General features: G+C 47.5%; 2 protein-coding genes across 5 annotated transcripts in view; one reads left to right on the top strand and one right to left on the bottom strand.

Annotated features, from left to right (window-relative positions):
- Drc3 (dynein regulatory complex subunit 3) overlaps nt 1–17471 on the bottom strand; it is a 44244-nt gene extending 26773 nt beyond the window's left edge. Inside the window, exons 1-6 of the mRNA XM_055593961.1 lie at nt 17257–17471; nt 16443–16505; nt 12354–12534; nt 7204–7320; nt 5194–5360; nt 322–468 (exon numbers count right to left, since the gene is read on the bottom strand). Coding sequence (XP_055449936.1) covers nt 322–468; nt 5194–5360; nt 7204–7320; nt 12354–12513 — 591 coding nt within the window. The 5' untranslated portion in view covers nt 12514–12534; nt 16443–16505; nt 17257–17471. The remainder of the gene's footprint in view (nt 1–321; nt 469–5193; nt 5361–7203; nt 7321–12353; nt 12535–16442; nt 16506–17256) is intronic.
- Nucleotides 17472–17802: 331 nt separating this feature from the next.
- Tom1l2 (target of myb1 like 2 membrane trafficking protein) overlaps nt 17803–27582 on the top strand; it is a 122555-nt gene continuing 112775 nt past the window's right edge. For all 4 annotated transcript variants that reach the window (XM_055593941.1, XM_055593942.1, XM_055593943.1 and 1 more), the window contains exon 1: nt 17803–17951. In XM_055593941.1, coding sequence (XP_055449916.1) covers nt 17900–17951 — 52 coding nt within the window. In that variant the 5' untranslated portion in view covers nt 17803–17899. The remainder of the gene's footprint in view (nt 17952–27582) is intronic.

A 27582-nucleotide genomic window follows, 5' to 3' on the forward strand; every position in this document is an offset into this window, starting at 1 on the left:
AGCTCTGGCCCTGCCACCAGCTCACGATCAGGGCAAGTTACTGTTCACCTCCCTGTACTCTCCTTAAAGCCTTCATCTGGATAGCAGACGATAGCTGTCTGGTAGGCCCGGGGTGTGTGTAGAAGGGGCCTGAGCCCAGAAACCTGCAGGAAATAAGCCTTGGGAAGCCACTGCTGGGATGGCTGTGCATAGGTGGGGAAGGGGCTCAGCCTGGAAACCATCTTCTCTTAGCCATGGGTGGGGAGATGCCCTCACTGTCTCATGAGACCCTGGTCCCTAAAGACTGTATAGCTGAACTGGGAATAGATCCGGGACACTTGCCGTCTGTTCATCAATGTGCCGGAAGTCCAGGTACACAAGGTCGGGAAGATAGGCACAGATGAACATCTTGTACTCCTCTGCCTCAGCAATGCTGTTCCCAGAGAGGCTGAGTGACCGCAGGCACGGGAACCGGCGCAGATAGATGAGCTGGGGAGTGGGAAGCAGAGGGGCTTTCTTGTTGCACAGAACTGGAGCCACACGCAGCAGCTTCTTGCGTCTACACCCTTCCCAAATCCACAGTCCGGCCACGGCACCTTCCACACAGACAGGTGAGGGACTGTGGCTTCTGAGCCAGACTTCAGTCCTGAGAGCAGCCGCAAGCTTTCAAAGAATCAGGAGAGCTCAAATCCTAGCTGTGGGATTTTGGACAGATGATCAGCCTAGTCTGTGAGCCTTGACTTCCTCCTCTACAAATCGGGCAGAACGACATGGTGTGTCACCGGTGTCATAAAGACCGAACAAGAAGAGCTATGAAAAGCATGCACAACACCCACTGAAGGGCGAGTGTCCCGCTAAGTGGCGCTGGATTGCTGGCTCACCTTTCATTCACTGGACAACAGCATACAGAGCATTTCACTGAGTGCTGTTCAGTCTTCCTACGCTTTGGTTTTAGTAAAATGGGGAGATCAACCATTTGGCTGGTGCTTGCATATCAGTATCATTGGAACACAGACATTGCACTGTGTGCTAGACAGGAAAATGTTCTCATGGCCTCCGTATCGGCTCCCGCCTCCAGGTTCCTGCCCTGACTTCCTTTCGGTAATGGACTGTGATGTGGAAGTGTAAGCAGATAAATCCTTGCTTTTGGTCATGGTGTCTAATCACAGCAGGAGAAACCTTCACTAAGACACCAGCTGTGGAAGAACATGGAGAGTACATTCCAAGAATCCAAAGGCCCCGAGGCAGCAGACGGCTTGGCACAGCCACCAACAGGACTGAGCCAAGGTTGCTGCAGAGTAGTGGTGAGGGGACAGGTGGAAGGACATGAGACACATGGGGAGACAATATCAGAGGTTGGTTCCTGGAAGATCACGTGGACTTTCAGTAAGAATTTAGATGTGTTCTAAGAAGAGCAGGAGCCACTGGAGTCTTGTAGATGGAGGAAGACAGTATTTGGTTTACTTTCCAAAAGATCTTTCAAGAGCCCTCTTTACATCTTTTAGCCATAGGTAGAAAAGGTTGCTGACAGAATGTGTCGTGGCAGGTAAGAGAGAGGCTGCCCCTTCACTGTGGGATGGTGGTGGTAGATCTGTAGATAGTTCTGGTTCACAGGAGAAGTTTGGCAAAGATGCCCAGTGCCCCCTGATCTAGGAGCCTCACCCCAGGAGTTTGCCTGAGAGCTGGGCTGGTGCAGATGAAGAGAGCCCTGTTTTACTCCACCCTGCTCCTCGACGCAAGCCTCGCCCTGCATGCAATGGCACCAGCTGGAAACAACCTTGACTGCTGCCCTAGAGAAGGAGGGCCACATGATGGAGTGACCCAGCAGAGGGTGGCGCCCCTATTATGCCAGTGATCATGCTAGGTGCTGACTGGAGAAGAGAGGGATCAGTTGAAGGCAGGTGCCTGGAGGACAGCTGGACCAATAGGACAGTCACACGTGTTTAAACACAGGATGTGTGGAAGGGTACTCATGGAACTTAGAGGAAGCTTACGTGCTGGGGAGAGGAAATAAAGCTGAGACTTCTGTGATCTAAGTTAGGATTGCAATCAGCTGCTATTAAAATAAGCCAAACAAATAAGTTAGGAGACAGTGCGTAGTTAGATGCCAAAGAAACAGGAAAGACTCAGGGCAAAGACATTTAGCTTTGAAGCCAATGCCTAAAGGGTTTTCAGTCAGGCTCTTCTGGGTCAAGTCACAAAGAGGACTATTACCTGGTTAAATGAAGAGGATTCAAGGTCCCTAAGGTCTCCAGAATACAGCTTGGCCTGGGGTCACCTGGCTTAGATATCTCAGATTTCCTGCAGGTTCTTTTCTGTGGGCTCTGTCTTTTTCTCTGGAGAGAGGCTATATGCATATGTAAAGTATTGACAAAGAGCTTGGTACCTGGCACCCCACTGGAGAGGGCAATGGGGCTCCATTCCTGCCCAGGAGGCTTTGGCTGGGAGTGGGGCATCCTGATACAACCTCTATAACCTCTCCATCCTTCTCTGTCTAGGCCTGGGGAAGGCCTCAGTTCTGTTAAAGTCTCCACTGTCCACACTGAGATCTAGGGTGCAAGACATGCTAAGGCAGAAATTGATGCTAAATGTTCAACACAATGATTTGAGATTGGAAGTTAGGTCAGTGGTATAGCATGGACCTTGCATGTACAAAGACCAAGATTATAACCCTACCAGTGCTAAAATACAAATGAATTTTTAAAAAGAAAGAAGAAAGGGGGGAAAAAAAGAAAGGTGAAAAATCCTTGTCATATATAAACAAGGATAGACAGCCCTGAGGAAATGCTAAGGATTGCCGGACCCAGAGGCATAAGGAACCTCTATCCCTAAAGTCCTATTGATAAGCTTCCTCTTTGCTACCTCACTAATCACACCACTAAGTGCCCTTGTTCACGGCAGATGCTTGGCTTACTTCTGGCTTCAGCTGAGGTAGACTTTTCCTGACAGCACTTCACCTCGTCATCTTCTGTTGTCAGCAAGGTCTCCACAGCCCCAGAGGCCTACCCACAGACTGGGAAGGAGCTAATCTTCGTGGAGTGACCGTAGCCTAGCTTCTGGGGCACAGAAATGAAGATCGGTGGGTCAGGTGGGCTCCAGAAGTTCGGGAGTCATTTCTGGAAGGCTTTTTGGATATTCCTGAAGCCCAGTAGGATCAAGTCCCCATCGCCCAAAGCACCAACCTTGGCAGCACTCAAGGCTGGTGTTCCCTCTCCCCATTGGCTTCCAGAAGTCACCTCCCACTCAAACTACTTGCCTAAGCCCCTGGCTGAGCTTTTCTGGAAGCCATCGTTCTGTTTCTTTCAGGCAGGTCCTTTTAGGTGGTACTACTCTCAATTAACCATCCACATGACTCCCCTCAAGTTCATCTGTGGTTCATTTCCTTCCTGTACATAGCCCTGCCCTGGATGTGCCAGCGCACAAAGCCTCCATGCTGACACTTCTCTAGATGTTGCTGACTGTAACAAGATCTCAGCTCCCAGGTTCCCAGCAGACCCTTGACTTCCATGCAGGCCCCCCTAGCTTCTGTTCTCCCAGTTCCTAAGAAGCATCCTTCTTTGGCTGAATGGAAGGTCACCTGTCTCTGTCTTTGTCTCTCTGTCTCTCTCCCCGCTGCCCCTGGTTTTTCAAGACATGGTTTCTCTGTATAGCATTGGCTGCCCTGGAACTGTAGACCAGGCTGGCCTCTGCTTCAGAGGTCCATCTGCCTCTGCCTCAGAGTGCTGGGATTTAGGGCTTGCCACCACCACCAATATTGGCCAATATCTTTCAAGGAGCTGTCTTCAGATTGACTCTCATCCCTGACCTTCTCTCAGCAAAGGTAACAGCTACAACAGGCCTCTGTGTGTTAAGAAACTGCTCCAAAGCTGAGTGCATGCACACCTGTGGTCCAGCATCTGGGTGGCAGAGGCTGGAAGAAGGTGCTTTTCAGGTTTACAGTGGAGTACACAGACAAGGGAGAGACGGAGAGGGGGAAGGGGGGGAGAGAGGGAGAGGGAGAGAGAGAGAGAGAGAGAGAGAGAGAGAGAGAGAACAACCTGCTGCAGCACCAAGCACCTTGCACACCACCTCCCCTGGAGCTTGGGCTGGTGGGTTAATGCCACCTCTCTATCCAACAGGTGAGAAGACTGAGCCGTGGAAAGCTTGCAGCTCACTTGGACTTAGATCTTTGTGTCTGATATGTAAAGTGAACTTCAGAGACTATATTGCCTTAGGGTTTGGCTTTGATAAATAGACTTAAGTGTGGGCAATAACTTGGTGCCTCGACTCACTCATTCTGTTTATGTGGAGCCATTTTGGTGCACAGTTGGCACAGCTGGGACGGGAGCCAGACCAGTTGATTAATATATGTGGAACTGGGGTCCTGAAAGGCATTAGACTGCTCTGGACTGTGGGCTAAGCTGAAGAAGCCATAGGCTCACCTCTGACACAGCACTCGGTAGTTGTTACCAGAGCCTCAGGGCGTGTGCCATCACGTGTGTCTTTCTACTGTGAGCCCACCGTGGTGTGCTCTGGGAGTAGCCCACCTCCCAACAATGACTGCCATCATATTTGACACATTTTGGTACCTAGATTGTCTTCCTACCGTCGGCAAGGTTTGTTACTGTTATTTGGGACATCAACTTCCTGATACTTCTGTCTTGATGATGTGGGCATGACTGGTTACCCCCAAAGGGACCATACATTGCCAACTCTTTCTCACTAAGCATAGAACAAATGCCCCATGTCCGGTAGGTCTTTCACTTCAGCAAAGAGTTGTCACATGAGCATGAGATTCAGGGCAGTGGCTAGAGAGATAGCTCAAAGGTTAAGAGCACTGACTCTTCTTCCAAAGGTCCTGAGTTCAGTTCCCAGCAACCACATGGTGGTTGATGATGAAATCTGGTGCCCTCTTCTGGCTTTCAGGCACACATGCAGGCAGAATACTGTACATATAATAAATAAAAACAAATCTTTTGAGAGAGAGAGGGAGCAAGACACTCAGGGCAGGAATGGGACCACAGCTGAGGCCACATAATCTGGTACCCAGGGATGGTTTTGTTGGATTAAACATGGTCTTTCAGTATTTTCAAATCCCTTGTGTAGTAATTTGGATGTTTGATTTTTTTTTTTATAGAAAAAGAGTATACTATGCGTACCACCACAGACCTTTGTTCTGGTAGAGCCCAAGGCCCTGTGGTATGTGTGGCGTGGGTCTCCAGGCCTGGTACTCACATTCATCATGTTGCTAATCTGATTGTTGCCCAGTGATAGCACCTGCAGCTTCACCAGGGCATCTAGAGAGTCTATCTTGGAGATCCGGTTGTTGGACAAGCTCAGGTCCTCCAGGTTGACCAGGGTATCCAGCCCCTCAATTGTCTCGATGTTATTGTAGGACAAATCTGAAAAGGAGGAGGAGGACACTCTGAGGGTGTGCTGGCTAGTCTTATGTCAACTTGACACACATACTAGAATTGTCTGAAAGGAGGGAGACTTGAGAAAAGGCCGCCATAAGATCCAGGTGTGAGGTATTTTCTTAATTAGTGATTGATGTAGGAGGGTCCAGCTCACTGTAGGTGGTTCCACTGCTGGTGGTCCTGGGGTCTATAAGAAAGCAGGCTGAGCAAACCAGGGGGAATGCCAGGAAGCAGCGTCCCTCCATGCCCTCAGCTCCTGCCTCCGGGTTCCTGCCCTGTTTGAGTTCCTGTCATGCCTTCCTTCAGTGATGGAAAACAATGTGGAAGTGTGAGCCCAATCAACCTTTTTGCCCCAACCTTTGCTTTTTGGTCATGGTATTTTGTTGCAGCAATAGAAACCCTAAGACAGAGGGTCCTGAGGATACACTGCTTGGGTTAGAGGAGGGATGGTCCTGAAACAAAGCTATCAGGTTGCTTAGAGCTCTTGGGGGTGATACTTAGCTGAGGAGCTGACTCATTGTTCAGGGATCCCAGGAGCATTAGATGGACAATTTCCTGCAGCCTCCTGTCTGTCATTACCCAGTTCTGCCAGCTCCCCTCTGACTGGGAAGTCTTTTCAGCCCTGTCAGTTCTGGGATAAACAGGTTCCCTTGTAGGAGCCATGGCTTTACTCCAAGGGACAAATTGGCTTGCTGGCTTCTGGGTATTGGGTATTACTCAGAACTTGGGCTGTCCTTGGCACCTTACTGATTTCACCTCCTATAGAGACAGGTGATTCCTAACCATGCAGACAGACCCCAGAGACCAGAAACCAGCACTAAAGAGTACTAGGGTAGAGCAAACATGCCCTGAGGCCCACAGTCAGAAGACTCAGTTCTGTCTGCTTCTGCCACCCACAACTCTGTCTGGTTAGTCTGCCTCTTGGAGCCTCAGAAGCTGCCTCTGTGAAGTGGCTCCTTAAGCCCATTAGTGGTGTTACTGTGTCTCCCAATGCTAGCACAGACACAGCTGAGAGCACTTTGCAGACTGAGAGCTCTATTGATGGTCCCTGGAGGCCTGGCAAGATGGAGGTACATGTGTTTTGGGATGAGGTAGGAGTGGGGTTAGCCTAGCTCTGCAGATGCTTGGCTGTGCTTCTCTGAGCTTCATCCCCCTTTCTATCGATGGAGGATGGATAATAACAGCCACTGAGCGTCTCCTAGGACCATTGTGGGGCTAAATAAGATGTCTCAAAGGAGCGCTCAGCTTGTCCTCTTTTGTCCTTTAGATGTTCCCCTGTCCCTGAGCAGGTGGAGAAGCACCTAAGAAGCCAAGCTCCCAGTGACCTTGGCAGTGAAGCCAAAAGTATTAGGATCAGACAGCAGTTGATGAGGGAGCCTATGGCCCTCACTTAACGTGTTGTCACCTTCACTTGTTCATTGTTATGATGGGGATGGTGCGTGAAATGAGCAAATCAAGCAAGAGCAGGCCGCAGTCAGCACCTGGCTATGCACTGTGCTCATTATAATGGCCAGCTGTCCACCTGTGCCTATGTAAAATGCCAGTCTAGGGCTGCCCCTGTGTCCACCAGCCTGAGAGGCTGGCAGGTGGGTTGGAGTAGTCTGTCTGGTATGCAGCAGCACCTCTCTGTCATGCTTTGCTCAGCATAAGCCCCAGGCTTTTAGCAGACTGTCACTTTCTTGCTTCTAACAGACAGAGCATTTCTGCTGTGCCTGGGCTAATGACGGGCTGGCAGCCGAGTGTCGCTGCGATGATTCTGCGGGGAGGCGATGGATGTCCTTGGCAGCGGGCCGCCTTTAACACAGGCAGACACGGTGCCAGGCCTTACCCAGCCAGACCAGGTGTACGAGGTTTTCCAGGCCCTCGATCCGTTCTATGATGTTGTTGTTCAGCTGCAGCTTCCTCAGGTTCTCAAACTGCCAGAGGTTGTCTATGCGGAGGATATCTGAAACAACCAGAGTGCCCAGATTTGAGCCAGGCTGGGGCCTTGTGCCCGTGTCCTGGAAGACTGGAGTGTACACATATGGGCTCCACAACTCTCTGCCTTCCCTAGGGCACCCAGGGGAGGAGCGTGTGAATGTGGGACCACCAGCGAGCGCGGTTACCCAGGGCCGCTGGGACGGAGCAAGGAGATCTGGTGTGGATGGCTAGTCAAGTGTCTGTGTGGAGGTGACCTGGGCCTGCTCAGAGTAGGAGACTCACTCATACTGCTTAGGGGCTGGGCCTGGGCTCCCAAGGAAACCAGTGACAAGCGGGGGCCAGCATGGTGGGAGGGTCACTCAACTGGTTTTACTGGAGGGTCATTTGGTAACATTTATTGGAACATTCACCATCTGTGCCTTTTGTCCTGCAATTTTCTTCCTTCCTTTCTTCTTTTTTCTTGAGTTAGGGTCTCACTGTGTAGTCCTAACTGTCCTGTAACTCACTATGTAGACTACCCTGGCTTCAGACTTCAGAGATCCACCCGCCTCTGCCTTCCAAGGGCTGGGATTAAAAGGCATGCATCAACACACCAGCAAGACCTGAAATTTTCAAAAAAAAAATCTGTGTCCAGACCCAGTTTAGAAAGATCTCTAGATATGTGAGAGCAGAGAACAGCAGATGATCAGTTACACAACAGAAAGGTGGAGCCCAGACAGCTTGGCAGCAGAGAGACTACAGTCATGAGGACCCGCCCTGGCTGTGTAGCCATTCCTTCCCTGCACATGTCATATGGCCAGAGTTTGGTTTATGTTACTGGAAGCAACAAGCATTCCGAATAATACTTAAGTGTAAATAAGCCCATATTGAATATGTTAAGCTTAGAGGTCAGTAGAACAAATTCAGTGCCTCCTGGCTTCCCTGTAGCTCTGCTGTTATGTAATCCTTTAAAATATATTTGCTTTTATTCTCATTCCAAAACTGAAAAAAAAAAAATCTTCATTTTTATGTGTGTTTTGCCTGCATGTTTGTTGTGTGCAGTACCCTGTAGAGGCCAGAAGAGGGTGTCAAATCCCTGGAGCTGGAGTTACAGAGAGTTGTGAGCCACCTAAGACTTAAACCCAGGTTCTTGGGGAAAAAAGCCAGTGCTCTTAGCTGCTGAGCTATTGCCTAGCCCCCTGTATAGTTACAGGAGAGGGACGGAACACACACACATATAATATATATATATATATATATATATATTTATTTATACATGTTGTGTATATGTGTATACACACATATATACATACATATATGTGACTCTAAACATATGTGCATACGTGAGCACCTGCACACATGAAATACACACACACAAAGTTTATGTATTTGCATATCCACTCAGGGTACTTTGTGTATATGGCTTAGAGACAGAATGTGTGTGTGTACATGGTTTATTAGAAAGATTACAGGCTGTGGTCCAGCTAGCCTAGCAATGGCTGTCACACTCAGAAGAGGCAAGTGGATCTCTGTGAGTTTGAAGCCAGCCTGGCCTACATAGTGAGATGTTGTTTCAAAAAAGGAGAGAGAAACAAAAAAGGATGGACCAGTGGGTAAGGAGCTCGCTGCGGGGTCTGATGACCTGAGTTTAGTCTCAGAACCCCAAGGGAAAGATAAGGTCCTAGTGTCTAGTAGCTGTTCAGTCCACGAGGCTGCGTGTCTCAGCTGGTCTTCAGTACACACCCAAGTCCTGAAGAAGTGGGCTCTAATGCCAGTGAAGGAATGAACCTGCCAGTGAGAGTGAGAGCAAGAGAGCAGATAGAGTCAGCTTCCTTCTTCCGTGCCCTTTAAACAGGCTGCCAGCAGAAGGCGTGGCCCGGATTAGAGGTGCATCTCCCCACCTCAAGATCTGGATTAGAAGTGGGTCTCCCACTGCAAATGATTCAATTAAGAAAAAATCTCTCACAGGTGTGTCCGGCCATTTGGGTTTTAGTTCACTGTAGATGTAGCCAAGCTGACAACCTGCAACAGCCACCACACTCCCTTATTCCAAGACTTTAGTCTTAGGCCATTCTCACTTAAAGAAATGAAAGACGGTAGATGTGAGAGTTTTGTTTTTTTTTTTTTTAATACTTTTAAGAGCCTGGCATGGGGGTTCGCACCTGTATCAGGGGGCTGAAGCAGGACGATTGCAAGTCTAGCCTGAGATCCAGCTGAGACTGTTCTACAGGCTTGTAATCCTAACTGCTTGAGAGGCTAAACTAGGCGGTTAACTCGTTCAATGCCGGTCAGCTGAGTGGAAGCCTGTGTCAAGATGAAAAGTAATCGGAGAACGTGGGCGGGGTGGGGCGGGGTGGGGCGGGGGTGGGGAGGCCACTCTGTAAACCCACTCGGTGGTTTACAACCATCTGTAACTCCAGTTTCAGGAGACCAACACCACCTTCTGATCTCTGCAGGTACCGGGTGCTACAAGCCTGGAGATGTAGCTCAGTGCTAGAACACCTATGTAGTATGCCCAAGCCCCTAGCTTCAATCCCCAGTATAAAACAAAAAAACAAAACCAAAATTCTTCTGACAGCTCTAAGAGGCAGAGCCTGTTAGGGAGGCTTTGACCCCCTTGTTGGCCCCAGGAAAGCAGGATCCTCCATTCCATCCATTGCTTTCCCCCGGGGCTGGAATGGTACCTATTTACTCCATGTTCTCAGGCTGGGCGGCACAAGAATCTTTGTTAAGTCTGGTTGACACCAGATTTCCCAAACTGATTTTGTCTCCGTCCCCACGAGTTTCTGGGGTGGCGCTCAGTCCTGCCTAAGGCTCCTAGCCACTTCCTGCTTCTGGTTTGGATTTTCCTGGCATCTTCTGTGGCCCCGTGGTCTGAAAGGCTGAAGTCCAGCTCGGATTCACCCTTGGCTCTGGTGGCTTCCAGCCAAGCCACTTTAGGGAGGTGGCTCTTGCACACCTGTACCTGGCTTTCCCTTAGCCAACAACACATGGTGTGGAGAGGCCAAAATAGGCCAACCAACAAGGAGACTCAGCTCCAAATGAACTTTCCACCAAGCCGCTTTAATCTTTCACACAGCTACCAAGTCCATTTCTGTGACCACCACCTTGACAAGGCCATCATCATGGTTTCCTGGGTCTCAGTAACAGCCAGTCTCTAGGTTCCTGTTTTCCCTGTGCCCTTGCATCTAGCCAACAGGGTTCTGAGAAATCAAGTCCCACCCTATCCTGTTTCTACTCAGGATGCTTGGGGATCCCAACTCACTATAAAAGCCAAATGCATTTCATTGTCTGAGGCAATCACCTGCTGACAATATGACCTTCCCAGCCTGTCTCCACACTGGCTTCCTCAGCAGGCCTCTCAGGCTGGCTCTGGCCTACTCGCAGCTTTTCACATGTCCCCCCTCCCCCTCCCCCAGATCTCCATATGGTTCCCTTCCTCATATCCTTTAAGTATTGGACTCTCACCTTCTTGGCAAGGCTCTGGCCACTGTAGAAAACACTGTACCCAGCTCCAATTTCCCTTTTCTCTGTCCTTTGCTTTACTTCCCCCCACAGCACATACTACCTGTAACAATCTAATTTTCTGTCTTATTTGTCTCCCTCACATCAACTTCATAAAGGTAAGGTTCTTTGTCTTTCGGATGGTGCTGAGTCTGAATGCCTGGAGCAGCATCTGGCATCTCTTAGGCACTTGCTCAGTACTGGCAGAATGCCCATAAGATGGGGGAGGTGGGAAGGAAGTAGCCGATCCTCATCTATTCCTCCTATGGGGAAGCTGTGATTCCTGGAGGCCGTACCCAGGCCAGCCTACAGACTTCCCTAAGGCCGGGTCTACTGGCTCATGGCTGTCTCCAGTGCCTGGTATGGGGCTATGCATCTTTGTGGTTGACCAAATGCCTAGACAGCTGGGATCTAAGACAGAAGGTCACCTCACCTATTCAGAAAAGAGGGCTCAGGAGCCTAACCCACCTCTTTCTTCTTTCTCCTGCTCCTCTTTTTGGCATTTCTGGGATTAAGTTATAATAAGCGCTCTACCTCTGATGTGTTTTCTCCGTTCACATAAATGCATGCACACACCTTTACTTTTATTCTATATGCATGGGGTGTTTTGCCTGTACATGTCCGTGTACTACATGTCTACAGTGCCTGAGGAGGCCAGGAAGGGCATCAGATCCCTGGGAGCGAAGTTACAGATGGTTGTGAGCTGCCATGTGGGTGCTGGGAATTGAATCTGGGTCCTCTGGAAGAGCAGGCAGTGCTCTTAACCAATGAGCTATCTCTCCAACTATCTCCTACTCACTCCTTATATTTTTGAGATAGAGTCTCACTATGAAGCCCAGGCTAGCTTTGAACTGGTCTTCCTGCCTCTGCCTCAAGTACTGAGATATATACCAAGCTAAACTCTCTCCTTCCTCTTGCTCTTTCTGTCTTGGCTCACTGGGTCACACTTGCTAGCTTTCCAGCATTATCCAAGCACTGTGTACTTTTCTTCCCAGTCAGAACTTGTGACAGGAGCAACAGATGGGGACATTGAAACAGCAAATCTCTGCCTGTCCTGAGCCATATCTTCCACTGGGCTGCCCTGTCACACCCAAGGGACTTCCCTGCTTCAGGGTACTCTGTGCCCTTCCTCTTTGGACATCTACCTCTGAAACCATTTCCTCCAGCGCTGGCTCCACCTCTTTCTCCTTGTACTCCTACTCTGGCTCCATCAATGTGGGGGTCTCCTTCGTTCTGTGCATTAGGGACCCCTCCATTCCAAGGACTTCATTCCATATGAAGGACCCCCTTCCAAGCCAGTTTGGCATCATATGATGGAGAAAGTATGGTCTCTGGGGAACAGGTGATCCTATCATTTTTTTGTTCTTATTCAGAATCAGGAATATTGTGGACAAATGATGGAGCTACTGGACAAAATGGATACAGCACGGCCCCTGTTCCTGTGCCTGGTGGGCTCTCACACCAGTGAGACTGACCCCTGACTCAGTGTGGAATTGGGGGGCTTGAAATAGGGTGGAGAAAGTGAGGGAAGCCCTGTTCCACCCAGGCCACACTACTAGCACCCGGGATACATACTCTGGAAGTCCAGCTGCAGGGACAGGACATCTTTGAAGAGGATGCCCTCCTGCTTGGCTATCTGTCCAGCCTCTTCCTGGGGGCCTTGCTCCCCAACAGCTGCCTTGAGCATGTCATCGTCCATCACTTTTGGCTCCATCGAGTCAAATGACCGGCTCATCTTCTCTGAGAAGCTGGGTTCCTTTGGTTTGAGAACAGAATTGGGCTGTGTCTGTCATGGTGTCATGGCCTGTCAGGAGGCCACAGCTGCCCACTCCCATCCCTTGCCTGCTGTTCTTTGGGGGCAAATGCACTGCTGAAAGGCTGCCCCAGGCCTTCCCAGCAGCCAATTGTTTCCTCATGAGGGGTTCACTGTTTGACCTCACAACCACAGTTGGGTGCTTACTCAGGCCTACAGGGCTGGCACCCACACGGGTCTCCTCAGCCTATGCTCCTCACGTCCCCTTGAGATTCTGTAACCTCCTGTTTCTGTTTTGACCTAGGTCTGTTGGTTCAAGGCACTGACAGTGATCCTTGGTAGTGCCAGCCCACAGTGCCCTTCTGGGAGTATCTCATCTCCAGGAAGACAGTCATGCATGGAGGAGACACTGACTCAAGGTAGCCATTCATGTTCTCGCTTGAGAAATGGGAAGCTTGGGCTCTCAGGATGAGTGAACACATGAGCCAGCTTCTTGACTGGGGAGGACCTGTGCGGCTGGTGCTTGCAGGCACGTGGTTTGTAGAGAGCAGGATACACATACGGACACACGCAGCAGGTGTTTACTTGCTGGCTTCCTTAAGGCCAGGCCCTGTACTGTTTGTTCCCCTTTCTGTAATTTTGGGTTTCTTACATTAATTTCTCTGTTACTTAAGCCAAATCTGGTTTCGTTGCTAACGGCCCAAAGGCATCTGCTGAGGGACTACGGTGATGGCAGGGTCTGTGTGTTGGGTTAATTACACTTGACTGCTATGCTTGCCTGGGTAGATCTCAGCACTGGAGGGCTGGCTGCTCACGCCTCCTTGTGATGAACATTTCCAACTCCAGAAAGTCGGGGGCATGTGCTCCTGTCAGGCCACTGGAACTCTGTCTTCTGAACTGTCTGGGAGTTCATCCCTCCCCTCTTCTCCAACTTGCTTCTCATTTCCCTCCTTGCCTTCTACCTTTGATCATTGGTCTCTCTGACGCTCTGGTCCTTCCCATCTTGAGGGTGACTCTTCCCTCTGCCTTCTATTCTACAGGGCCAGAGCAACCTGAGATTACTCTGCCATGAATCCTGACCGTCTGTATTCCTTCTAATTGCCCTCTGTGTACCTTCTTTGGTACCAACCATCTGAATGCAGCACATACAAGTATTCACTTTCTATTCTGTCACCATCCCTGATCAAAGATTCCAATGTCAATAACTCTTGTGTGCCTTTCCTTCCATTCCTCCACTCCATGTTGTGTAGCCATTTCCTCTGAATTAAAACATTCCTCCCTGGAGGGAACCTGACTCATAAGACTCAAGAAGCTCACAAAGTTACAATACTAGGAGACTACTTAAGAGTTTATATAAGGCGGGGCATGGTGGCATAACTTTAATCTGAGCACGAGGGAGGGGGGCAGGGACAGTGACAGTGGCAGGGACAGGGGCAGAGGCAGGTGGCTGTGAGTTTGAGGCCAGCCTAGTTTATATAGTGAGTTCTAGGACAGCCAAGGCTATGTAGCAAGACCTTATCTCAAAGCAAAACAAACTAACGACAACAAAAACAAAACCTAGAGTTTATATAAGGAGTAACAGTTACTGAGAAAGAAAAGACTATCTATGATGGAGGGCCCGGTAAGTTAGGCTTAGAGCTTCAGGATGCAACCAACTGTCATGACTTGTCACCTGTAGTGGGGTTGGCTTTTCAGTGATAAGGTTGTCTTTGAGTCACTCATCCTCCTGGAAGTAATTGCGATGAGCTCGCTGGCCCACAAGCTATCCTTGGATGGAGTGGTTCCTTTGGCGTGCCATTGGTGCCTTATCTGGGGTTAATAGATGGCAATATCTCCCATGGTCCCTGCTCCTTCTCCATCTGTACCCCCTAGCCTTCGAAACCTCAGCCTTGTCTTCCTACTCTTTCCAGTCTGACCCTTCCTCCTCAGGGTGACTGACTGATTCAACTTCCCTGGACAGTTCTTGTGCTCATCAGCTTCCTAGTCTTCCTAAACAGTTTTCCTTAAAGTTTCTCATGACTTACCACCAACCTCAAAATTTTCATCTGGGGAAAATTTTAATGTGTTTCATCTGTCAGATGTTTTCTGAAAAGCACTTAGAGCTTTTTTTTTTAAAAGGTGTTGTGCTTTGGGAAATGACTCAATGCTGGTGTCAAAACTTTGACTGCTGTTTCATCAGGGCTCATTAACCGTGTGTGACAGGTCAAGCTAGCTTTCAGTCAAGCTCAGCAGGTTCTATGCAGTGTAGGACTGTTTGAAGGAACTTTGCTAAATGTTCACGCCCAGGGCAGGACTTTGATTTTGATTGGGTAATCAAATCAAAATCAACTTTACCAGCTTAAATCTTTGTCTTTTTCCTGTCAGGTGTATAACTTTTTCCTTCTACATATTTCTAAGACCTTCCGTTTAGTCTACACATCCATACTGAATAACTAACCCCTGCTATGAATGATCCAGACAGGTCTTCTGTTTCAGACATGAGTTAAAACATCATACTGATATTTACTTAAAAACAAGTTCGTGGGTATGGGGAACTATGAAAGCACATAGTAGGAACAGTTGGCCTGGCAATGGAAGATACTGTTTGAAGGATGAAAAGAAAAGAAAGTATGAAGGGGGAAGAGCACAGTGAGGACCCCAAGCAAGAAAGCAGAAAGGGTCTGTTTTGCATTTCTACCCTATAATAGCTGGGGCACTCTTAGGCTTCTAAGGTAGAGATGGATCACGTGGTAGTTTTTAAAAAGCTCATTATAGCTGTTGTGGCAGGAATTACAAAAGGGGTGAGGAGAGCCGGGAGCAGTGGTGAATGCCTTTAATCCCAGATGCAGGCAGAGCTCTATGAGTTTGGGGGCTGGCTTGGTCTACCTAGTATGTTCCATGTCAGCTAAAGCTACACAGAGACACTGCGCCAAAGGAAGTAAAGGAAGGAAGGAGTGACCAGAGTGGTTGTAATATGGGGGTCTCCAGGAACTTAGTTTCTGTGTAGTACTAATCATCCCCAGTATGAGACAGAATCTAGCTTGGAAGGTTATGCCCAAGGTAATGATTGACACAAATGTTAGAAAGAGGAGTAGTGGGGAGAGCTTAATAGAAATGGAAGCTGAAGTAAATTGCCCTCCAGAAGAACTTTGGCAGAAGAGTTAAAAGTTCATGGACACCGATGAGGAGCCTTGAAGTGGGAGAGCCCTAGAGGAGGTGGCATCAGGGTCTATGTGCCCAGAAGAAAGACAAACCTTTCAATTCCATTAGCTCCCTCAGATCCAGAGAACAAAGGGAGTTTCTGACTCATACAGGGTTTTTTTGGGGGGGAGGGGGTGGGTAGCAGTGGTGGCTCTTAGTTCCATACCATGTGACCTGGCCTGACCTAGCCTATTTGACCCCTGGCATGGTGGGTGGCCTAGACAGGAGACTAAAGTTGTAATTCAAGTTTGTCTTGACCCAGGTATCAAGGAGAGCAAGACCTGCTCACAGCTGTAAGAAGGGAAAGAGACTTTGGGAGAGGTACAAGCTTACAGCAGCTCTCTACAGCCAACCTAGAAAAAGAATACTGAAGGGATATGGCCTGCTTTCTGTTTCATACTTGAATTAAATAAATAATCTCAACATTTACCTACAAACATTGACAAGTTAGTGGATGTGCAGAACTATGAAAGCACATAATAGGGATCTTTGTAACAGTAAGGCTTTTGTAGACTGACCAATATGCCGATTTTCCAAAAGCCATGGCCTCTTGTCTAATGCAGAACCCATTTTCCTAAACATGACTCTTGTAAGCAGCATACTAGGAACAAGCCACTGTCACAGCTCATGTTTATGACAGTTTTTCCCCTATAGGACAAGGCCCAAAGAACCATCCCTTATGGGGATTGTATCAATAATTTATCCAAATTATATCAGCCAGTTTGACTTGCCTGATGATAGTGTCCTTGGTGAAGACCAGCGGTAGGATGTGGAGAAGCAGCAGAAAGCTTTACCTACAAATCAACCAGGTAGCCTCTGTGCAGGGGTAAAACAAAACAAAACAAAACAAAACAAAACAAAACAAAACAACAAACCACCCACGTTTTCCTGGGAAACAACAACATGGCTCCACTGGACCTGAAACACTATATAGACCCTATGGGCCACAAAAGTAGGAGAATAAAAGCAAATGCTGACTGAGTACTTTTTACTCTCCGTGCACACAACTTATTTAATTACATGTCAGCTCTGGGAGCTATTAAAAAAAAAAGAAGGGTATCTTAGTGCCCTTACTTCCCGGATAGAAAGCGAGGCTTGAGCAAGCAAAGTGTGTCCAATTTCAGTCACAGAGTGAATTCCCGACAGAGACTGATCTAGAACACTGGCATCTGTATTCTCCTCCCAAGCACTCATACAGCACCGGCTGAAGTAACTTGCTGCACATCAGGAGGATAGATGTAACAGCCAAGTTCTAGAAGGAGTTATCAGTGGATGGGGCACCTCCCTGTCTGTGAAACAGAGCAAGCCAGAAAACTGGCAGATGGACCCTCTTCCTACTTGCTTTTGCTGGCTGAAGAATCAATACGAGATTTTCTTCTTCAAGGGCCGGGTAGAGTCTCAGTACAAGTGTAAAATGACATGTGTTCTCATTTTACAGATGAGAAGGGCCAGATCAGAGTCCTCAGAGAAGAGTTACAGGACAGACTTCAGTCATGCAGCCTCTGCTCTTGGAGTCGTTCTGGAGCCCAGACTCTTGCTTCTTACCTCTCTTTGCAATAGATGCTTCGCTTGGTTGCCGGGGAGCCAAGCACCGCCGCTTGGTTGCTAAGAGGAAGTCAGGCAATAAATATCCTGGGTGAAAGTTGGTGTGTCACGTGACCGTATTTTTGGGCGGGGAAACGCTTCTAACACCAACCAGACTTGAAGAAAACAAACGTCTCTCCAATCAGCACCGTCAATGCGCAGCAACTTCTAGTTACGTTTTTTTTTTTTTTCTTTCTGCCCGCCTATTTAAGTGACTGACACACTTTTTACCCAGTCATAGGAGAGATTCTCTAGACTGACCAACAGGCTAATGAATCAAAAAGAACAGCTACTCGTGTGGAGGCGGGTTGTGGGGGGGGGGGGTGCCGCTACGGCTGACGGGGACCCCGGTGACTTAGCTTGCACCGTTGCCCAATCGGACGCCGCGGGGTGGGTGGGACTTCACCGAGAGTGGCGTGCCGTCCAATCGGAGGCGGGCTGGGTAGACGCTGCCCAATAGAAATGTACTCGGAGGGCGAGGTCAGGCCGGCGCTCGGCGCTCCCGAGGGTGGGGCGGGGGCAAGTGTCAGTCAGGGCAGAGCGCGGCGCGGGCAGCGGAGAGCCGTGGCACACAGGCGTCCGGGCCGGAACGAGGCCCGCCGAGATGGAGTTCCTGCTGGGCAATCCGTTCAGCACCCCCGTAGGGCAGTGTCTGGGTAAGGCCGCGCGTGGGGCAGGCGTCGAGTGAGCCACAGAGCGGCTGGCCGGGCTGGTGAGGTCCGGGGGGCCTCCTGCCGGCACCGGTAGCACCTCACGTGTGGGTTGGGCTTCTGCCAATAAGCCGTGTCATCTCAAAGGTGGACTGGGCATCCTTGTCACGAGGCCTCTGCCTGACGCTGGTGCCACCTCGCTCCCCTGAGGTGCAACTTGGACTTGGAGAGGCTCTCTGCATCCATGCCCATCAGGGCCCAGCTTTTCAAGTCTTTCCCCAGAAGTAGTGTCCACGCTGGTCTTCTTACCCTTGGGTATTGGGAGATGTCATCTGCTCCCAGGGCCTCTGTTTCCCAGAGCCTTTGTGGGATGTCGCTTCTTTCTTCCATCCTTGTCCCTGCTCGTTGGTACCAATGGTTCTGAGGCTGGGCACCTGCCCAGAAAATGCCCCATGCTGCACGACTTCTAATTTGAGCTGCAACTCGCCAGGCTGTAGGAGGGACTGGAATGGGGGAGGCGCTCCGGGAAGGTGACTGTCATGGCAGGGGGATGGCACAGCTACAGAGCCTCCTAGGAAAGAAGGGAGGCCGCGCTGCCTTTTGATAAGCACTCCACTGGAACCCGGAAACTTGAACTCCAGTGACTTTGCCAGGGACTCTCCTCTTGACCTTGTGCCCTTTATGTTTTGACGTCTTCTTGTCTCTCACACGAGGCGTTTTGAGATAAGCTGCCGTGGGACTTCTCACTTTCTGAAGTTTTTCATCTTCTTTGTTGATATTCAGTGTCTCCTTACATCGACTCTTGTTCTTCAATTATATTATGTTAAATGGTAGCAAAGTACGCAGACCACCTGTCAGTACTATAAGGAGCTAGAAATGGGCCCCATGCCGAACGAGGAAGAGCACAGGCAAAGATATAAGAATGTGGCCACTGTGAAGTTTCCGTACTGAAAAAGCCACTTGCGCGCTGGAGCATAGTTCAATGGTAGAGCATTAGCTTAGCACACACAAAATCCTAGATTTGATCTCCAGCACTGCAAGTAATAAATAATAAACAAGCAATTTGGCCTTTCACCCAAGGCAGGAGCTCATGCCAATGAATCAGTCAAAAGTGCTGATTAGTTTCTTTTAAAACTGCCTTGGGGTTGGAGAGCTGGCTCAGTGTTTAAGAGCGCTGGCTGGCTGTGGATTCAGGTTCCGTTCCCAGCACCCGCAGTCAGGCTCACAGCCAGCTGTAACTTCAGTCCCAGGGGATTGGTTGCCCTCTTCTGGCATCTTTTATATACGTGGCATGTAAATGGTGCACAAACAAGGCAGGCAAACAAAAACACCCACATACATAAAATTTTTAAAAATTAAAGCTGGGTCTGCAGGTTGGTTGAAATTATCTTTTATGAACTGGAATCTGTACGGTCGTTGTGGGTCTGACCAGTTCTGGCAGTAGAGATTTGCATATTTTCTACTTTGCATATGAATTTATGGCCTACTTTTCTGTCTTCGGAGGGTCTGTGAACTAACGGAGGCTTCTTTTGTTGGTTAATTGATATTTAGGGGCATTTTGTTACTTTTAGATAACAGTGTATTTTTTAAGTGATTATGGATACTGGGACCTGAAAGTCTTTTCCCACTTGTATGACACTTTGTTCTCTGATGTCCACTTGAGTCTCTCTCTCTCTCTGTCTCTGTCTCTCTCTCTCTCCATATATACATATGTGTGTAGATATGTGTGTTATGTATGTATATACTTGAATATGAAGTATTTCAATTTCACGTGTTTGTTTTGCCTTCATGTATGTCTGTATACCACTTGCAGTCCTTGTGCCCACAGAGGCCAGAAGAGGGTGTCAGATCCCCCGGAACTGGAGTTACAGGCAGTTGTGAGCTGCCATGTGGGTGCTGGGAATCAAGCCGGGGTCCTCTGGAAGAGCACCAGGGCTCTTAACCACAGAATCACCCACCCCTCCAGCCTCCCCTCTCTTTTTGAAGAGGCTTTATTTTATTTATGTATGTATGTGCGTGTGTCTTCATGAGTGTATATACACATGTGTATGTGGGTGCCTGTGGAGGAAGAAGAGGGCATTGGATCCTTTGGAGGAAAGTTACAGGCATTTGTGATCTGGCTGATGTGGGTGCTGGGATCCAAGCTCCGGTTCTCATGACTGAGCAGCAAGTGCTCTTAACCACTGAGTCATCGCTCCAGCCCTGACTGTCTCTTCCAAGTCTCACTCTCCTTTCTTCTTACTCATTTCCTTTTCTGTTTTGCCCTTATCTTCAAGTGTTCTTTTACTGTAGCCCAAACTCACTTCTCAAGCCAGTGTTGAGTTCAAGCCAGTGAACTTGATGGTCTTGTGGGGTTAGAGGATGGAAGGGCAGAATGTAGAAAGCTCTCTCTCTCTCTCTCTCTCTCTCTCTCTCTCTCTCTCACACACATACATATATATATATATATACATATATGTATGTATATATATATATAGTGTGTATGTTGTATAATTGAAATATATTTCAATTTTATGTGTTTGTTTTGCCTTCATGTACACCTGTACACCACGTGCATTCCCTGTACCTACAGAGATATAAGGGATGTAGGGGTATTTGAATGGACATAAATAAGTAAATGTGTTAGATGTGCCCTGAGTTGAATGACCTTGGCTTGGCACCTCAGAAGATTGTGTAAGCCTTCTAAGCCTGAGAGTGATTGAGAGAAAAGGAGGGAAGAATGAGGAGAAACCTTTTTTAGAGTTCTTGAAGGGAATGATGTCTACCAGCACTTGGTATCTTCTCTAGAACACTGTAGAGTCTCAGTGAATTGAGCCCTCTTTCTGTTCATAACAGAATAATTAAGTCAGACTTGGGCTTTCTGTCAGCAGAGGCTATGTGATATGACTGGTTTATGGTCTGGTTTAGATGCACTATTGCTTATAAAAGATATTTGAGGGACTGGATAGATGGTTCTTTTGTTTGTTTGTGTGCTTGTTTGTTTGTTGTTGTTTTTCTGAGACAGGGTTTCTCTGTGTAGCCTTGGCTGTCCTGGACTCACTTTGTAGACCAGGCTGACCTAAACTCACAGAGATCCTCCTGCCTCTGCCTCCCACATGCTGGGATTAAAGGAGTGTGGCACCGTGCCCCACTGGAAGATGGTTCTTAAAATAGCACTTGTTGTTCTTGCAGTGCTAATAAGTTCACAAGGCAGCTCACGGCCATCTTTAACTGGAGTTACGGGGGATCTGACACCATTTTTTTCCTTTGTGGCATGCATGTGGTACATATGTATACATACAGGCAAGCACACACACATATAATAAACAAATAAATATTAAGAAAAAGAAATTTGATCATGGAGATGATGAAGAGTCCCTGTTGCTAGATAGCCAATAGTCAGCAGGTTGGCCTTAGTCATTTTAGTTTATAAAAATGATAAATTGACAGGTTGAAATTTTAATGGATATTCTATAGTATTGTGGCAAAGAGTAAAGGTGGGTTTTGGTACTGTGATTTTTAAAAAGTAGGTACTTATGCTGGGAATGGTGGTGCATGCTAGTAATCCTAGGAGGAGGTGGAGCCAGGAAGATCAGGAGTTCAAGGCCAGCCTCAGCTGCATGGAGAGTTTGAGACTATCGTGGGTTACATAAGACCCTTTATCCCAACCATCAGCAGCAACAAAAAGTATGGGAAGAGGGTATACAGAAATAGCAACCACTAATGCTTAAAATAGCAGCTGAGGGACTGGAGAGATGGGTCAGCAATTAAAAGTACTGGCTGCTTTTTCTGAGGATCCAGGTTTGATTTCTAGCACCTGCATGGCAGCTTACAGCCATCTGTTAATTCCAGTCTCAAGAACTCTGAGACTTCTGGCTCTGTGGACTGTGAGCAAGCATGCCTGTGATAACGCAGACATATGTGTAGGCAAACACCCATACACATAAAAATAATAAGTAGATAAATCTCTAAAACAGATGTAATAGCAGCTGCAGGGCTGGAGAGATGGCTCAGAGGTCAAGAGCACCTATTGTTCTTGAAGATGACCCAGGATCAGATACCAGTGCCCAGATGGTGGCTCACAATTGCCTGTAATTCTAATTCCAGGGTACCCAACGTCCTCTTCTCATCTCCACGGGCTTCATGCATGCTTGTGGTACACATACATGCACTCAGGTGCACACACGTGCGCATAAAATAAAAATAGATATTTAAAACAGTAGCTAAAAGCAGTTCTCTGAGGATCATTTGATTTTTTTCAGCTGTTTTGTGATAAGTTGTCCTACCTACTTTAGAGATGAGGAAACTGAGGCTCTGAGGAGTGAAATGAACGCTTCCCAGTAGATGAGAGAGCCAGGGTCTCTGGTCCTGGGGTTTAGGTTGGGGAAAAACCTAGAGCTTCCTAGGACTGAAAACGAGATGTAGGAGTTAAAAAAGATATCAGAAGAGGGTGGTGGACAGGGGTGGGTGTGTCCTCTCGGTCTAAGGCACTCTGCAGGCCGGGAGGAGGCTATGGTGGCCCTTGGGGACAACTGAGTGAGCAGGGAGAAAGGAGAGGATGTGGGTTTATCTGATCAGCAGACTGAGTGGAAGAGGGAGGTGGCTGTGGGGAATGTGTTTGGTAGGGCTGGATGACAAGAGGAGGGCCTGCTCTGGGTGGGCAGTATCAAGATGGCTGTTTCTGTGCCAGGGTTTGAAGTCAGTGCTAAATGTGATTTTCATTAATTGGCTTCAACTTTTAATTTCTAGACGTTATATTCCCACCCATTAAGTACTATTAGCTGCGCATGCCTCGTACATAAGTGCCTTGGTCATTTTTGAGCACCTGTAAGTCCCAGGCCTCAGGAATACAGGTATTTGTGGGGTTATGCTTGGACTCAGGGCATTACAAGTGCTAGGCAAGTGTGAATGTGCAAATAATAAATAAAGGAGCCATTAGGAGAGAAAACATCCTCACTATACTATACATGTCCTGGGCTGGAGTGACTGGAGGAAAAATTATTGAAGACTTCTAATGTGGCGCTGTTTGGTTCAATACTAAGTCTGTCCCTTGCGCAAAACAGTCTGCTATAGCTCCTTGTGCATTTCATGTGTGGATCTTTTGTTCTGGAAGCTACTCATGACTTGACTTAGTTTGGAGCCTAAGAAATGTGGAAGTTAAATGGATTCAAGGTATGGCTGCATAATGTCCACCTTCTATTGCTCAGGGTTGGGTGAAGTTGAATGCCAGGTATCAGGAGTTCCCCAGGTCAGGTCCATGGTGTTCTGCAGATGCCCGCCCATTTCCCTTGCTTTGGCTAGAAATGTTTTCAGATATTCATTTCAATTTAAAGATCATCCCCCCCCCCCACAAATTACGTCAGCCACAGATGATCAGTCACAGCGTTTGTGTTTGGAGATGGGGTGGTGTTGGCCATGAAGTACTTCCCAGTGTCCTGTGAATGGGAGATGATGAAGTCTGGCCTGGCTATGTATACCAAGGATAATTAGTTGTCCCTCTGAGTGTTGTAACAGTTGGCAGTTGTGCAAAGCCCTTTGACTTTATCATTTTCTTTAGTCCTTACAATCAATCGTGTAAGATGCAGGAGAGGAGACTGAAAGGAGCTCACAGTGTCTCACTGTGAGACTTAAAATTCCCAAGCAATAGCAATATGCAGACTGCACAGAATATCATCGAAGCCTCAGAACATGGAATTATTTGAGTCTCATCATTTATGTTTGACCTAAAGAAAAGTCCAGGCTCTGGGAAACAAGAGACTTGAGCAGGCCAGCGGCAGAGTGAAGCTTGAAATCGCTCCTGGTTAGTGTTCACTTGGCACTTCCCCATGCCACTTCTTGGCTCAGAACGCATCATTCATCAGCATCCGAACCAGGAAGGCCTGCTAGGCTGGAATGCTGGGCCCCATGCAGAGTCTCTGAGGCAGGCTCTAGAACTGTGCATTTCTAATCAGCTCCCTACACATGCTGCCGCTCTCACCAGCACACTTCGAGAACAGTTGCTGTGGATGGAATGTTTGGCTTCTTTTCATCTTTTTTTTTTTTTTTTTTAATCTTTCTTCAGACAATAAGAATGGACTTTGGGGGACTATCTTTCGAGGGTGATTATTTGATTATTTCCAGTTCATTTACTAGGACAGTCAGTGGCTTTATATTGCTCACCTGAACATGTCCAGCCAAGGTCGTTCAGTCAAACAAGGAACTTGGACAGGTCCCTAGATCATATTTCGCAGAAGGTGATTGGGTAAGATTGGACAGGTTAATGAAGTAAGAGAATAAAGGAGAAGAGGAAATATTAATAAGAGTAGCTAAACATTTAAATGGCTTCTTGCATCTTAAAATCATTTAATTTTCACAGCAGTGGTATAAAGAGATACTGTTATCTCTGATTTGCAGATGGGAACCATCAAGGCAGCACAAAGATGTGTTAACCTACTTAGAGTCACATGGCTAGAGTTGGAGTCTAAACCCAGCACCCTGCATCCAGGAGCTGCCCTGGGCAGTTACAGAAAGATCATTCTCTCTTAGCATCAAAGCCCCACCTGTGCAGAATGAAAAAGCTGGGTCTACTAGGAAATTAGCTACTTCAAGATCAGGGGTAGAGACACTCCCATGAACCTCCATTAGAGGTGAAAAGGACAGGTCAGTGGGACTGGGACAAAATCTGGGGTTCTGAGATTTACCCTTCATTGCCTGGACAAGTTATAAAACAGCAGGCTGGAAAGACACAGGTGGGCTAGAGGCTATTTCTCTTCTGCCTTTTAATTGTGCAAGAGCAGGGTCCCTGGGAGAGCCATGACCTGGGGCACATTTGGGGCAGTGCACATTCTCATATAACTGTCCTTTTGAAAAACCATAAAGAAAATAGGAAAAACAGAAAAATTCAAAAGAGAATACAATTTCCAAACAAGAATAAACTTTCTTACAAATTCCTTGAGATTTTTCCTATTTTTATCTTTGTTTTACTCCTCAGAAAGCAACATCTTATAGCCTCTCAGCATGTTTCCTGTGCTTAGTTAGTACCTTTTGACTTTAGATTTGGGATTCTCAGAGAGAGGGAGGGATAAATGCAGTCCTTTGAAGAGTATCACATGAGGGATGTTGATAAATCTTGGCTTGGCAGATAAATCAACTAGAACATTTTGACTGACCCAGTAGTCTGGAAGTATGTAATAGCATTCAAGTTTGGGGTGTTGGGCCAGCTTGACTTTTTATTTTTTATTTTTAGATTTTATTATTTATTTTTATGTGTGTGTAGGGAGTGTGTTTTGCTTGCATATATGCCTGTGCATGCAGTGTCCAGGGGAGGCAGAAGGCTCATCAGATCCCTGGAACTGAAGTTACAGATGCTGGGAACCAAACCCATGTCCTCCGGAAGACGAGTAGGTGATCTTAACTGCTGAACTTCCTCTCTAGCTATGCCCCCACTTGGTTTAAATTTTTAAAATTTATCTTATGTATGTGTGTGTATGAGTGTGGTTGCGTGTGAGCCAGAGTGCTTAGGTAGAGGCCAGAGGACAATGCCTGGGAGTCAGTTCTCTCTTGTCATCTTGTGGGATCCAGGAATTGGTCTTTGGTCCTCAGGCCGTTGTGCAAAGTGCCTTTACCCACTGAGCCATCTCTCTGGCCCTTACTATGTTTAGAAAAGAGGATTCATACAAGCTAGTTTCAGAGTTGGCCCCTATTTAATGTTCCTTTCTCCTGACAAAAGATTCTCTTTGATATTCTCCATCTGAACATCAAGCCTGCCACCTCCATCTTCAAGCAGCCCTCTGAGAGCCTCCTCGTGTTTGTGGCACAACTCTACCTTCCAACTGTGCTGTTACTGCCAGTAGAAAAGCAAAATGCATTATCGTAGCCCAGTTTTTCTCATGCACCTTTTGGACTACTGTTTTATGACTGTGTCCAGTCATTTTCTGTTTTTAAAACATCTTGGTAAAGTGCGTATAACACAATTTATATGCATGTGACACTATTTTTATGCATGTGTTTGTGTATGGAGACCAGAGGACAACCTCAGGAGTCATCCTCAGGACTGGCGAGGTCTCTCATTGGTTTGAAACTCACAAATTAGGCTAGACTGGCTTCCACAGTGCTTCTTTCTTTCTCTCTCTCTCTCTTTAAAACAGTGTTTCACTGTGTGGCTCTGGCAGGCCTAGAACTCACTATGTAGACAAGGCTGGCTTGTAGCTCAGAGATCTGTCTGCCTCTGCCTCTTGAGTGCTGGGGCTAAAGGGATCAGGCTTAGATCCTTACATGACTGAGTTGTTCCTTAGTCCCACCTCTAACCATTATACGGTAGAGTGGTACTGGTGCTCAGGGGAGTGTCACCACCATCCATCACTGACCACTTTATTTCACAAATCTGAAAGACCGTCTCCTGGGCTTCCTCCCCAGTACCGGCCACTGCCATTCTGCTTCAGACACTATAACCTTAACTCTCTAGGACTTTCATCTGAAGAGCATTCCAGGATTTGTCCTTTTGTGTCTGTTTCACTTGGCATGGTTTCTTAGAGGTTCATGTGCTAGAGCATGTCAAATCTTCTTTCCTTTTAAAGGCTTTGTTATATTCCATTGTGTGTGCATACTATTTTTATCTGTGCATCCTCTGTCGGACATTCAAGTTACTTCTGCTTCTTGGCTGTTGTTAATAATGCTACTATGAACATGAGTATGCAAGTATCTGTTCATGTCTTTGTTTTAAATTTGTTTGGCTATATACCCAGAGGTGAAATTGCTAGGTCACATGGTAATTCATTTCTACCTTTAACTTGTGATGGTGCTGGGGACATTGGACTCAGGACTGAACATGTGCCAGGTGAGTGCCTTATCACTGAGCTGCACCCCCAGCCCCACTTCTAGTTCTTGCGGCACTTCACCTCCGCCAGCAGAGCGCAAACTCAGCCCCATGTCTTTCTCAACAACTGTTTCTCAGTTTTGTTGCTTTCCTTTATAATGCCAGTGACTGGGTGAGGCGTGCTCTCTCATTGCAGTCTTTGTTCTTTCCCCTTCCTTCCTTCCTTCCTTCCTTCCTTCCTTCCTTCCTTCCTTCCTTCCTTCCTTCCTTCCTTCCTTCTTTCTTTTTCTTTTTACTTTTTACAGTGCTGTGAATAGTTGAACATAAGGCCTCATAAATGCAAGGCAGTTGCTCTGACATTGAGCTATATCCCTGGCCTCTAATTGTGGTTTTGATATGTTTCCCTAATGGTTGATGATGCTGAACATCTTTGCATGTCCTATTGTCTTCCTCTTGGAGAAATAACTGCTCAAGTTCTTTACCTAATTTTTGAGTTGTTGATTTTGTTCAGTTTAGGAGTTTTCTGTGTAGTCTGCGTATTACTCCCAAGCAGCAAATGTTTGCCCCACTCTGTAGGATGCCTTTCCACTTTTCTACCACTGTCCTTCAGAGAACAGATTTTCATTCCAGTTTCTCTGTCTGTCGCTGCTTTTGTCTTTGGTGCCATGCTCTGATTTTTTTCAGTTCAGTCTAAGGGTAAAACACTTGGTGTTATGAGAACTAGCTTGACTCCTCTCCAGATTCTGGGTTAAGTACCTTTTTAAAAAAGTAAAAGTTCCTTTTCCCTGTTTTGGGGTCTGGGACAAGGTCTCATTTTAGCCCTGGCTGGCCTAGAACTATGTAGACTAGGAACTCACAGAGATC

Source organism: Psammomys obesus, unplaced genomic scaffold, assembly GCF_907164565.1.
Source record: "Psammomys obesus unplaced genomic scaffold, mPsaObe1.curated_primary_1811, whole genome shotgun sequence".
NCBI lineage: Eukaryota > Metazoa > Chordata > Mammalia > Rodentia > Muridae > Psammomys > Psammomys obesus.